Genomic DNA, 12,811 nt, shown 5'->3' with positions numbered 1-12,811 from the left:
TATAAGCAATGATCCCTCGATCTGGAGTATGTCTAAAAGCATGACTGCAATTCTCCCCAAGCCCCTCAAGAAAGGCGCCACTATCGCCTTTGTCTCGCCGTCTCTTCGCCTGAACGATGTCTTTCCGACGGCTATTGAGCGCGGCAAAGCCTATCTCGAGTCTCTAGGCTTTCAAGTAGAGATCCTCTTCACCAGTCTGCCAGCTGATGCCACCATTGCCGACTCTGTCCGGATGCGATGTGACGAGCTTCATAAAGCTTTTCTGGACAGCACAGTAACTGCCATCATCTGCACCTGTGGAGGCTCACATGCAAATGAACTGCTATCTTCTCTGGATTATGCTCTCATTCGATCCCATCCCAAGATCTTTGTCGGCTATACCGACATTACCTTTCTGCACTTTGCCATTCAGACTTGCACTGGACTACGCACATTTTATGGTCCCACCGTGCTTTCTGATCTCTCTGACTTTCCAGCACCCATGTCATTCACTATTGATCACTTCTTGCATGTCCTTTCTGGACAGGGCAATCCCGTGGGCCCTCTTCCACGGTCCGCGATCTGCACAGTCGAGCATAATGATTTCTTCTTTGGCAATGAAGCATCTGAGAACCGACGCGAGACTGTCGATACACCCCCATGGAGATGGATTCGCAAAGGTCGTGCAACGGGTCATCTGTACGGTGGTACGGTAGTATGCGTCGTGCGCCTTCTGGGATCGCCTTATGTTCCAAGTTCCTGGAAGGGAAAGATTCTGTTCCTGGAGACTGCCATGGGCGATGATATGCATCGTCCATATAACGTGGCCAATTTTCGCAAAAGCCTCGCCGATCTTGCGCTGGCTGGAGTGTTGCGCGATATCAGCGGACTAGTCATCGGACGGGGATACAAATATGACGAGCAGAGGCAGGATGATCTGGCGGCGGTGATTCTACAGGTCTTTGATGCCATCGTCGACAGGGACCGAGATGAGGAGCTGCCGATCTTGATGAATGTTGATTTCGGTCACACAAGTCCACTTCTCACCCTGCCTTTGGGGCGCTTGCTCGCTTGGATTCTGACTGCGATGAGTTTACTGTCCTGGAGCCGGGGGTTCAAGATCATATTTGACTGTATCAATGAGAGAGAGTCCGATCTTTATCATCTCTGGTTGTAGTCGGTAGTCCTACATTGAGTACCTCGACTCCTCAGCACGCGACTTCTATACTACTATTGCCTAGGCATATCAACTCCACCAACCCGCCTGATAAAGCCTCATGATCCTACTCTACTCCTTCCTTTCCAGACTCTTTTCCCTGGATACAATCAAGTATTTCAGGCAAATCAGGCGCCAAGGCCTTGGCTTTGGTTCGTCTGTGTTGCCCCGCCTGAATCCTGAGGCAGCACCGCAGCCTAAATCACAACGCGTCGATATAACGCGACGGAAGTTTCAGTCGTTGCGATGAACAGAAGAGTCCCCCTATTGTGCTATACAAGATCAGGCAAGCTCACTCAATCCTCCGCAGTCGCAATGGCCTCTCAGCAGTCGCGTTTCGATTTGCCGGGTTTCTCCTTACCCCTGAACTTCACCCCCGGGAGGAGTGTCATGTTCGCAAATGGACTAGACAACTATTCCATTGGGTAAGGCAGTTGTGATTCCGCAATTGATCGGGCAAAGCTGACAGAACCAGACGTTTGAATACACATCGAGAGATATTGATGATGCGAGCAATGAATTCCATCACCGACAAGCCAGACTGGGACAAGAAGGCACGTAGTCCATGCTATCAACGCACTCATACTGACCTGCTCAGGTGTTCAATGATGAGATCACTGCCAAGTGGCGCAAGGAAATTCAGGACAGTGGGGAAGATGTCAGCGAGCGAATGATGGAGTGGATCATCAAAGAAGCACAGTGGAAAGCCGAGGTCTTCCACGATACCAAGCACATCGTCGCATTCGACGTAGGCGTGGTCAAATCGGATATTGCTATCCCGGAAGAATTACGACAGGCCCTCAAAGAGGCCGTCCGCCCCCTAGAGGAGATTCCTGAGGACCAGAGGGACTACCATCCCGGAACGGACGGCAAGGTAGTTGACCTGGTTCATCCGTCATTATTCCCTGTGATATATGGCCGAACGCGCATCCTGCCAGATCGACTCATCAGTCTCAAAGCATTTGCAAACCACATCGGTGAGGGCAAAGTGCTCCCTGTCCGCCCAGAGGAGGAGTCTGTCACGGCGCAGAATGACTGGGATACAGGTACAGGAGGCACCCCCATCGACCCTACAGCCTCAGGTTTCAATGGCTACCCTGTGACGTTCACTTTGGACCCAACGATGAATGTCAGATTGCATCATACATTAACAATCTACATCCCCAGCAACACCGAGCGCTATACCAAGTCATCGAAAAGATTCTGACAAGGGTCGTTCCAATGTGGAACACGACCTTGACTCTCATGCAGGACGAATATAAACGCATCGAATACAGTGAGGTAGACTATGATGAACATCCAGAGCCCGAACCAGAGCCGGCGGACGAGGATGAAGAAGATAGTGACGAATACTGGGACAAACACGCGGCATGGCAAGAACGGCAGCCCATCAAACTGCCAGAACCAGGAACATTCATCCCACACACCGTTGATGAAGGCAACCAGGTGAACCTCCGCCAGGAATTCGCCGAACGAGGACTCCAGGTGATTATGAAGCTGGCCAACATCGAGCTGACGCCGGAGAAGCCCGAGTACGAAGGAGGCTCCTGGCATATCGAAGGGCAACTGGTGAGTCTGCATTACGGTTGATTGACGAGCCTCATGATGCTGAATGATGAACAGAATGATGAACAGAATGAGCACATCTGTGCTACAGCCATCTACTACTATGAAAGTGAGAATATCACGGAGAGCACTCTCGCATTCCGTCAACGGGCAAGGAGGAGTAATATTGAAGAGATTTACTATGAACAATCACGGCACGAGTTTCTTCAACAGGTCTTTGGCTTTGGCCCCGATGTCAGCGGTTACAATGAGAGCAATATCACCCAGCTGCTGGGCGGCGTCGAGACCCGTCAAGGTCGTCTCCTTACCTTTCCGAATATCCTCCAGCATCGCGTGGCGCCCTTCTCACTCGCAGACCGGTCCAAACCGGGCCATCGTAAGATTCTGGCGTTTTTCCTTGTGGATCCGCATCAGTCTATCATTTCATCAGCGAATGTGCCACCTCAGCAAGAGGACTGGTGGAAAGAACGGCAGGAGCTTGTTGGGCGTTTGCTTGGTGAAAAACTGCCTGCCGAACTGCAGATCATGGTGAAGGAGGAATTCAATGCTTACCCCATCACGATGGAGGAGGCCAAGCAGTACTGAAAGGAGCTGATGGAGGAGCGTTCTTCCAAGTTGGAGGCGCAGAACGAGAGATTCGAGGTGGACAACTTTAACTTATGTGAACATTAACATCATCCAAGGTCTATCTGCACAGGAAACCAAACGCGTTTGTTTATCACATACTTTATCTATCGAACTACTGTCTGTTTTCTATTCATCGTCAACATTGGACTTTGGAATCGTAGAACTGACCCTCTTCCTGGATTGAAAGCGACTCGAAAGGTCCTTCCTTGTTCTTACGACGCGCATTCTTCTTCCGCTCTCGCTCGGCTCTCTTCTCCTCTTTCTTCTCCTGCTTGATTCGCTTTTTCTCCTGTCTGCTGACCTTGGGAAATTCCGAGTCTGGTCCTTGCAAGACGCGACCGGGATGAACGACGTTCAAAATGGCCAGGGCGAGGAACATTGGCGTGGCATCCAGGACATATTCGTAGGCCTCGTGGGTCAGAATGGGGTTGCTCGGGTCTGTTCCTCGAGCGTACTGGCACAGTCGGAAGATGATTCGGATCTACCAGAGCCGGTCAGTCTACTGTTGTCGTTCAGGACAGCGGTCACATACGGTGATGAGAGTCAAAGAGCCATATATCGCCCAGAACAGCCAGCGCCAGGAAGCCGAGCCCCGAGTGGTCTTTTCCTGGTCCAATGCCCCGCGGTTCTCCATCTGTGCCATGCGACGGTGGAGATGAATTGCCAGGCCACCGAAGATCAGCACGAACAACTCTTGTAGTCCGATACCGCCCATGTAGATATGGATACCGAGCATGATGGTGCTGTTGGGCAAGTCGTTCTGCGTCGTGATGCCGGCACCGGCTAGCTGGACGAGAAAGGCCAAGATATCAAGCCACACAAAGACTAATCCGTATCGTTTGGCGGTGATTCCACCGAGCCGTTGGTCGGGGATGAAGAAATGGATGAGGCGGCCTAGGGTCATGTAGATGAAGGCATTGATCCCTACAGGCTCTTGTCAGCACATCCCTTGAGGTGATTGAGAGTGTCCGGTGCGTACACAAAGGTGCCAAAAGATATAGAAGCGTGTGAGCAGTCGCATAGGCCTCGCTGTCCTGGTGTCGTGTTTGTAGAGTCCGGAAGACAAATGCAAGTAACTCCCAACTGGCTCCCATGATAACGACCCAGGCATATTTCTACATTTGTCAGTAAAGGACTCTTGGGTTTTCGATGCCGCGACCAACCTTCTTATGGATGAAAGCTTGCACTATGTGGCAGATGAACGTCAACCCGAACAGTATCGTGAACAAAATGGCGGCACCAAAAGACGGAACATAGAGCAGAATGGCATCACAGGCATCTGGAGGCAGGTAGCCATATTTCCCTGGCTTTGGATGTGTACATGTCTCGGTGGCTGATATTGCTGAAGCCGTAGCAGTGGGGGATATCGTTGCGGTGGTGCTCATGTTGACAACCGGGGTAAGGCCTTCTGCTGTTAGAAAATTTCTTTCTTATTGATGATAGTGTATAGAGCATCATGGCATTAAATATAAGCTTATAATATCCTTGACTTCTGAGGTATTGGCCGTATTGTGACTGCCTGTCAGGCAGCCAAATATACGAAAGATCTGGCCATTGATAGACACGATGCTCAGCCATATCAGCCTCAATCATACTAAAGCATACTAAAGCATACTGATAATGACTTTTGCCAGATCCATCAGATCCTTTGAGGTTGACATCTGATACTGTGAAGGAGTAAAAATAGCCAGGCTGACGGCTCCGAACAGACCAATCATGATGTGTCTGACAGGAAATCCATCTCTCACTCTGAATGGACAATTCGCACTTGCTCGCATCCGCTAACTGTTTTGGTCTTGGAACCCAGATGATCTAGCGTCCGTTTCTCAACTTCGGTCTGACATGGTGATAGGCAGCCACGTTCCAAGGCTTGGATGCTTGGACACCACCGGCTCGCTCTCTCTAGCCAACTCGCCCTTGGCATATTGACGTGACAGTGCGCTGGGAGTATATCTGTCGGGGTCGTGGGACGCCTGATGTGAATAGAAGCCATGCCTTTACGGACAGTAGTCAGCCGGTCTCGCGCCGGCTGTCTGACATGCAAGTGAGTCGACCAGGTGTAGTCACGATTGAAGCAATACATAATCATTGTGTCGCTAGGATACGAAGAGTGAAATGCGATGAAGAGAAGCCCAGCTGCCGACGATGTCGATCCACTGGCCGCAAGTGTGACGGATACGCGAGCCCCTCGTCGACCACTCCTCGCCAATCGACCGATCTACGCATCGTTCAGTATACTTCCCAGGTATCCGAGCCAATAAGGATGAGGATGTTTGCTTCGTTTCACCAGCCGCTGGCGGATCATGACTACCGTGCGCTGGAGTTTTTCCACTTCCAGACCGTCTCCTGCTTCGGAGCCAAGGCGGGGGACTTTCTTCTTCGTGCAGCCTATCATGATGCGACGGTGCGAGTGGCTGCCATTGCGCTAGGGTCTCTGCATCGCATCTTCGTGGGTGACGGGGATGGTTCGGCTGTGGCGCAGCCGCGATTGACTCAGTATGCCTTGCAGCAGTACAACGCTGCCATCCATCTGGCTCTGAACCAGATCCCCGTCACCGAGAGACAAAGCAGTGACAGCATACTCATCCTGTGTGTGCTGTTTTTCTGCTTTGAGAGTGTACAGGGCCACTTCCGAAACGCCGTCCAGCACGGAATAGCCGGCCTACGGATCCTCAAGCAACGGGAAGAGCGCTTCGTGAACGAGGGAAACGTCGCCGGTCTTCCCCCGAGCGTTGTTCGCTTGTTGTTTGTCACAATAGAGAATCAAATGCTCGAGGTCGACTGGAAATCGTACCTGCCCGTCTCCATCCAGTCAACCCTTCTGTCTCCATCCCAACGGCCTCCAGTCAATCTGGAAGACACTCCGTCCACGCTCGACCAGCTCAGCGATTCCTTTCAGTTTTGTTACAACCAGTACCTCAAGTTTCTATACCTGTCCCAGGCGCCCGAGGGCGCGGAGCTGTCCAGAACGCTTCAGCAGAACCAGGCATACTACGGCCAGATGCTAAGGCACATGCAGACCTGGTCCGAACAATTCGACTCGTTCCTCGAAGCGCATGTGCAAAACGCCCAGAGTGCAACCGACTGCACGACAATCAAACATCTGAAGATGTGGCGGAAGATCATGGGCATCTTCCTGCAGATGGATGCGCCGCCCGCGCAGGGTGGTCTTGATCAGTTCTGCTCTGAATTCGCGGCGATCCTCGGTCTGGCCGAGGATCTGATGAATTCTCCCTCGTGTAAACCCCCTGCTGTATCAAATTCAAACAGGCCTTCTGTCAAACACGGTAAGCCACAACGTCCAATGGCCCAACCAGGTCGACAACCGCAACAGAATACCCTCCCTACCATCCTCCCCAAGCCCGAATCATCTCCGCCACCTTCCTCCTCATTCTTCGTCGTCTCTCTGGGACTGATCCCTCTTCTCTGGATTGTCGCGACCTCCTGCCGGCATTCGCAGATCCGCCACCGAGCCATCGACCTGATGAGCCGCAGTCGCCGGCGGGAAGGGGTGTGGGACTCGGTGCTTTTCTCCACGCTTGCGAGGAAAATGGTCCGGATGGAGGAAGAGGCCGCGGGATTCGCCCAGGGAGCCACATACGAACCGGCGGATCTGCCTGTTTCTGCCCGGACCAATACGGTTGCCGGCGAGTTTGGCGAGGGACGACAGGGGAAGATCGAGTTTCTCCGGGAGGGCGTCAAGCTGCGCGAGGAGACCATCCAGTGGTGACCTTACGATTACTCTATCATAGACGTGCATGATATTTTACTAGATGGATCAATTTTTGACCCGAGACCTTGACTACTCTTGTTAGCGTGAAAGACCCATACGGCTGAAAGGTACCGAACTGAGGCTATATGCTTGATAACCATCGTATAATACATCACAATGTACTCTGTTATGGACATCGGAGAGGGTGGATATAGACAACATGAAGGCTGCTCGGTTTATATAGCAATTGTGCAGGTGTACGAGGTTGTCGAGCTCTCAGCAAATGCGGAAATCAGACCCTCAATAGCCGAATATGCACCCAGGGCGGCCAACGCCAATGCACCCAAGCAGTAGAAGATGTTGAACACACTCATGGCCAGTTCCTTGGGTCTCTGCGCGAAGAATCCCCGGAAGAAGCGCCGGATGCCGTGGTCGTGGCGGACGGTGTGTCCCGTAGCGGGATCGAAGCCCTCGCCGTCTCTCAGGGCGGCGCGCTTCACCCAGTACGTCACCGCGAGAAGGGGCGGGAAGGTGTAGGTGAATTGCAGAATGCAAAAGGCAGCAACCACCGAGGTCAGACCGGAGAAGTTGGGAATACCGGCGGCGAGCGCAAAGGCGATGCCCCAGTAGACGGGGACCAGGATTGCCCACAACAACTTTCCGCCTCGGGTGGTCAGAGGCGGGCAGCGGAAGAGCTCAACGAAGATTTGGTTGTACAGGACTAGACGGTCAGTTTTGTAATGAGATGCGAAAACAGGCGGTAGAACATACCCTTCAGGCCGATGTTGCCATACAAACCCGCCGCAATGGCCGCACTGACCATGGCAAAGACGTTGCCGGCCGTCTGGATGTTGTACGAGCTGATACCCAGGTAGCTGGGGTTGACGTTGTACTGGCCCTGGTAGCCATACATGAACAGGCCGTAGAACATGTACCAGAAGTAGATGAAGGCCTGAGCCGCCCACATGCCCGTCAGAAAGTCCTTGGGCCGCTTCATCTCCGACATGAATTCCGGGAACACCATGGCCCCTCCGTAAGCGAACACGGCTTGCATGGCGCCATTGAGCGTGCCAGTAAAGTCGCCACCAGCCTCAGGCAGGCCGCCGGACGTGCGAACGGGAGGGTAGACGCCATTGACCGGTGTGATGAGGTCCTTGTTGATGGCAGCGCCCGCCGACGACGAGGCGGCCGCGTAGTTTGGGGGCGCGTTGGCCGCGCCCCCCATGGTGATGAACATGCAAATGAGGTTGAGCCAGACGGCCGAATTGGCGAGCCAGCCGAACTTCTGGAGCGTACGAATCTGGCCGACGAAGAAGCCCAGCAGCGCCCACACCAGGCAGCAGATGATGAAGCACAGCTTGCCCTTGGACACCTGGTAGAGCGCCTCACCGTTGGAGATGACGATCAGACCGACGTTCAGCAGCAGCTGGATGCTCTGCAGGACGTTGAAGAGGTATCGCATCCACCGGCCATACAGACGGAAACCGAGATCGCCGAAGCTGCGCAGGGGGAACTGGTACGAATCGAGACCCATGAACGCTTCCCAGAGGAGATAGCCCGAATAGGCGGCGAGGCCACCAAAGACCGTGTACAATGCAATCCCGGGACTATTTTGTCAGTTTGGTCACTCATAGATAAAGGAAAACGGAACTTGGACGCACCCCCATCCCATAGTCGCAAAGGCATAACCCAGACCGAATGGACCCAGAATGTCGGTGGTGATCAGATAGAAGATGGCACCGCGGGTCGCCGTCCGCAGCGCCCGGGAGGCATTGGTCCATTCCTCGTCGGTGATGGTCAATCGGGCCGCTGCATCGCTTGTGTTGAGAGTGGTGGCATCTTTGGAGGTGTTCTCGGTCACCTGCTGGATGCCTTTGTCCGACTTGGAGGGGAAGATGATGGACAGCCATCCCCGTTCCTTGTCGCCGCTGGGATGCTGATCTTCTTCGGCACGGGTCAGTTGGGCGTAGTAGTAGTACTCCTCGAAGGTAACACTCGAATCATGCAACTTGCGGTGCTGCGGACGCACAGCAGTCGTGCCGGTGCCGTAGTCAATGGCATCAAGGGCATCAAGGGCATCAATGGCATCAAGGGCGTCCCGCTCTTTCTCGTGCAGACGAGGATCGCCCCTATCAAGGGCGACACTCATTGGTTGCGCCATGACGGATGTTCAAAAGAGCTGAAGAATGATGGAGAAATGATCCTCAGAAGGAGTGTGACTGTGTGAGGGACGGAGAAGATCCCTGGGAATCTAGGCTATTTAAAAAACGCAGCCCTTGAAGTCGGTCTGGTGGACCATTCCCCAGATGGACTTCTTCCGCTCACCAATGGCATTGTTAACAAGATAGACGATTCGCCTCCTGCTGATAACGGAATTTACTGAACCTAGGTTCTCCCCCTTAGCCGAGCCGTTGCACCCGTGGCTGGCAATGCAGAAATTGATCGAAGCAATGCCGAGGACAGCCAAGACGAACCGCAAAGGCTTGACATTGCTTATTTGCCGTGGAGGGTGGGCCCGTGGGTCTTCTCGTCTATCGATATGGCATAATAAGATGGTCTAATACTATCCAATTCGTCAGCATGAGCAAAGTTTTGCATCCACTATCAAACTCCGGTGGCTTGAACTCAACCATGCGAATAATCCCTCAGTCTTCAAGCCACTCTTAGGCTGGAAGTGTCACTTGTCACTGTCACTGTCTGCTTATCAGTCTGGGGTGGGCTAGACTAAAAAGGAAGGTGCTTAAGCACTTGCCCTGGGCCACGCGTGCAGTGCTTCTAGTCCTATGGGTCTCGTCTCCAAACTCTTCTCTTTCCATCGGAGAGCCGGAGGACTTTTATATCCACCGTCAATCAAGCCTGATCCAGTATGAGGTCATGCTTATTGCTGCTCCTCTAGGAGATATCTATTCGTCACTAGGTATTGAGATGGTGGTATATCCTCAGCTCTGAGCCAATTCATCCAGACACCCCTCCCCCTGTCCGTGTCCATGTTTCCTTCCTTGACTGCGAAGACGATCCGAAAGGCGCATACAGGCGGACGCAGTACCTCTTCCTCACCCGCACGGACCTCGATCGACCCGGTTTCGAAGGCCCAAATGCGTCTGCTCGCCATGGGGGGGATTGTAGAATGGAGCTTCACAATCCTTTCCTCCAACCACTCCCCTTTGTGTACGACGACGCGGTCAACGGCAAGAAGGCGGCAATCAGCGAGGATGCGCCCGTGGGACACTTCCGCTACATCCATCCTGCGAAGCTATGCGGACTGTATCCCCGCAGGGGCGCGTTGATCCCAGGGACAGCCATCGGGATCCTTCTCTGGAACCATTTTCCATCACCAACAGTCTACTGCATCATAGCGTTGACTATCCGTTCGAAGGGAGGACAGTATCTCAATGGCCGCGATACACGTTGCTTCGAGGGGTGGTAGGATCACGACATGACGGCATCGTAGGACGGAAGGGATACAGGCAATTCGTGCGACGCGACCGGAGTGAATTTTGCGAAAACCAGTGGCCGTGGGATGTAGAGCATTTCTGAGGAGGAAGCAGGATTTGGATGAGATGGCAACCTTGACTACTCAAGCTGGTAGTTGATGGAACTCTGGTTTGCAGCAGGAGACGGAGATGGAGATAGACGGACAAGGTGTGTTTTGATGTGACGTAAGGATACATGGTACTGAGTACTGATTGGTTTATTCTGCAAGTCACGTGTAACAACATTACAAGCACTGTATTGGTGCCTGATCATGATTTAGTCACTAGCCTGAGGACTCTCTCAGCCTCGTAGTCACCGAAATTAGCAGCTCTACACTGCTCATCTTGGATGATGAATCTGGAAGGACTCGATTCTGTAGTAGTCAGTGACCAATGGATTCAGTCAATCGCCCAAAGCGGAAAAAGCATTGTTGGAATGCGGCATCATCTATGGCTTAAGCAGCTTGCAGCTTGGACGAAAACGGACTGAAACCAGACAATGGCTGCAGGAATGTCCATTGTGGTCTTGCGCCACTGGGATGAAGTCGATATAGACAGAGAGGAAGAAGCATGGTAGTTGCACATCTCATTCCCTCTACTGTCTGCCATACAGACTGTCCTCGATCAGCGTCCCTTATCTTGCTCAAAGACCAGAGTCTGGCCGATCACCTCCTCCATGGCCGTCGCCATGACGCTGTGGAACTCCAAGGTCGTCAAGATCATTGCCGGGTTTCTGTTCAGCATTCTGTTCCTCAATGCGCTGGTCAGCAACGGGGTCAACTACACGGCAACGCGACAAATGATCCGTGGCGGCCATCGTCGCCTGACGGATGATTCGCTGTACGAGGCAACCCAGAATGAGACCCTTGGAGTACGCCATCTCCCAGTTTGCTATTGTATTCATGTCTAATTGTCCAGTTCGAGCATGTCTATGCCATTGGTCTCAAGGAGCGTACCGACAAGCGCGATTTCCTCGCTCTGGCGGCCTCGATTGTCGGCTTTCGTGTTGACTGGTTAGAAGGAGTGAAGCCAGAGGATGTCCATCCAAAATCGCTTCCAGAGGTAAATCATCTTTGCTCGGTCGGGGTCTTGCTAACACTGAGCTAGGGAATGAACATGACTATCATCAAGCCTACCGTTGCAGCCTGTTGGCGAGCTCATATGAATGCCCTTCGCACGTATGTGTCCTGCACTCGGGACGATCAGCACTAACAGCTTGCAGAGTCGTGGAAAATCGGCACGCAACTGCCCTGATTATGGAAGACGATGCCGACTGGGATGTCTCGCTCAAACAGCAGCTTCGTGAATTCGCCCGAGGACTCCGGACGCTTTCGCGCAGCAAGACCGCCTCGAAACAAGCCCCTTACGGTACAGATTGGGATCTTCTCTGGGTCGGGGGCTGCTCAACCGCTGCCGGAGTCAATGAGACCGAATTCTACGCAATTCCCAACGATCCGACGGTTCCAGGGATGAACCGCCGCAGCTTCTGGGTCGACCGGCGGGGCCCCCTGGACAAGTGGAAGCACCGATTTCCCCAACTCCCCGAGGAATCAACCCGGTATATCTATCGCGCAGACACCGGCTGCTGTCTATACGGATACGCTGTGACCTACGAAGGCGCCCGGAAGATACTCGCCTCGTTGTCAGTGGACCACCTGGAGATCGCCGTGGACAATGCCCTGGGCGACATGTGTGGAGGCAAGAATCGTCCTCGGATCCAATGCTATGCGCCCCATCCGAATCTGATCGCGACGCATCGACGCGCGGGCTCCTCCTTCAAGGACTCGGACATTGAGGCCTACGGACAGGACAACTGGCATCCAGCGGAGGCGTGGGATCTGGTCTACAGTACGAAGCTCAACCTTCAGCGCTTGCTGGGAGGCCATGAGACGGTGCTGTCTCAGTGGCCGGACGACCATCATCCATGGTCGCAGGCTGAGTTGAAGGTGAAGGAGTTTCAATATCCGCAAGGGTTTCATGTTGCTGTTTAGCCGATTGTTCTGTATGCTTTTTTAGATCAGGTAGCTGCACAATGTGAAATAGCACTCTCTGCGGCCTATACCAGAGAATCTATCCATATAGTTAAATTTGTGCCTGCTCAAGGACACAAAAGAATGCAACATCGAGGTTACTTGTACCATGGTCAACCGCTGCAACCCTTCCGGATGCAACAACGACCACATTTTGGGCTCCCAGCGCTGATCAATAGCTATACTCCTCTTTGTCTGATCAGATACT

At 53.1% G+C, this 12,811-nt stretch overlaps 6 protein-coding genes across 6 annotated transcripts; 4 read left to right on the top strand and 2 right to left on the bottom strand.

The window, feature by feature from the left end:
* Positions 1–40: 40 nt before the first annotated feature.
* Positions 41–3,346, top strand: CDV56_107096 (uncharacterized protein; the record flags this gene model as incomplete). Its single annotated transcript, XM_026760715.1, has 5 exons — positions 41–1,128; positions 1,482–1,620; positions 1,794–2,324; positions 2,447–2,764; positions 2,819–3,346. 5 exons carry the CDS (start codon positions 41–43, stop codon positions 3,344–3,346), a joined length of 2,604 nt encoding a protein of 867 aa, XP_026617663.1.
* A 178-nt stretch (positions 3,347–3,524) lies between these two features.
* CDV56_107029 (uncharacterized protein) lies at positions 3,525–4,773 on the bottom strand (the record flags this gene model as incomplete). The annotated part of the gene is made up of 4 exons (XM_026760648.1): positions 3,525–3,869; positions 3,921–4,312; positions 4,368–4,503; positions 4,552–4,773. 4 exons carry the CDS (start codon positions 4,771–4,773, stop codon positions 3,525–3,527), a joined length of 1,095 nt encoding a protein of 364 aa, XP_026617662.1.
* A 606-nt stretch (positions 4,774–5,379) lies between these two features.
* On the top strand, positions 5,380–7,118 carry CDV56_106904 (uncharacterized protein; the record flags this gene model as incomplete). The annotated part of the gene is made up of 2 exons (XM_026760523.1): positions 5,380–5,432; positions 5,489–7,118. 2 exons carry the CDS (start codon positions 5,380–5,382, stop codon positions 7,116–7,118), a joined length of 1,683 nt encoding a protein of 560 aa, XP_026617661.1.
* Positions 7,119–7,336: 218 nt separating this feature from the next.
* Positions 7,337–9,261, bottom strand: CDV56_106791 (putative amino acid transporter; the record flags this gene model as incomplete). Its single annotated transcript, XM_026760410.1, has 3 exons — positions 7,337–7,821; positions 7,872–8,707; positions 8,762–9,261. 3 exons carry the CDS (start codon positions 9,259–9,261, stop codon positions 7,337–7,339), a joined length of 1,821 nt encoding a protein of 606 aa, XP_026617660.1.
* A 713-nt stretch (positions 9,262–9,974) lies between these two features.
* On the top strand, positions 9,975–10,527 carry CDV56_106717 (uncharacterized protein; the record flags this gene model as incomplete). The annotated part of the gene is made up of 2 exons (XM_026760336.1): positions 9,975–10,017; positions 10,064–10,527. 2 exons carry the CDS (start codon positions 9,975–9,977, stop codon positions 10,525–10,527), a joined length of 507 nt encoding a protein of 168 aa, XP_026617659.1.
* Positions 10,528–11,261: 734 nt separating this feature from the next.
* CDV56_106603 (uncharacterized protein) lies at positions 11,262–12,564 on the top strand (the record flags this gene model as incomplete). The annotated part of the gene is made up of 4 exons (XM_026760222.1): positions 11,262–11,444; positions 11,492–11,635; positions 11,681–11,751; positions 11,796–12,564. The coding sequence occupies 4 exons, from the start codon at positions 11,262–11,264 to the stop codon at positions 12,562–12,564; spliced, it is 1,167 nt and encodes a 388-aa protein (XP_026617658.1).
* Between the last annotated feature and the right edge of the window lie 247 nt (positions 12,565–12,811).

Source organism: Aspergillus thermomutatus (assembly GCF_002237265.1).
Source record: "Aspergillus thermomutatus strain HMR AF 39 chromosome Unknown NODE_19, whole genome shotgun sequence".
NCBI classification, from domain to species: Eukaryota; Fungi; Ascomycota; class Eurotiomycetes; order Eurotiales; family Aspergillaceae; genus Aspergillus; species Aspergillus thermomutatus.
The sequence above is the reverse complement of the archived record's forward strand: the minus strand, read 5'-3'. Positions and strand labels throughout refer to the sequence as shown.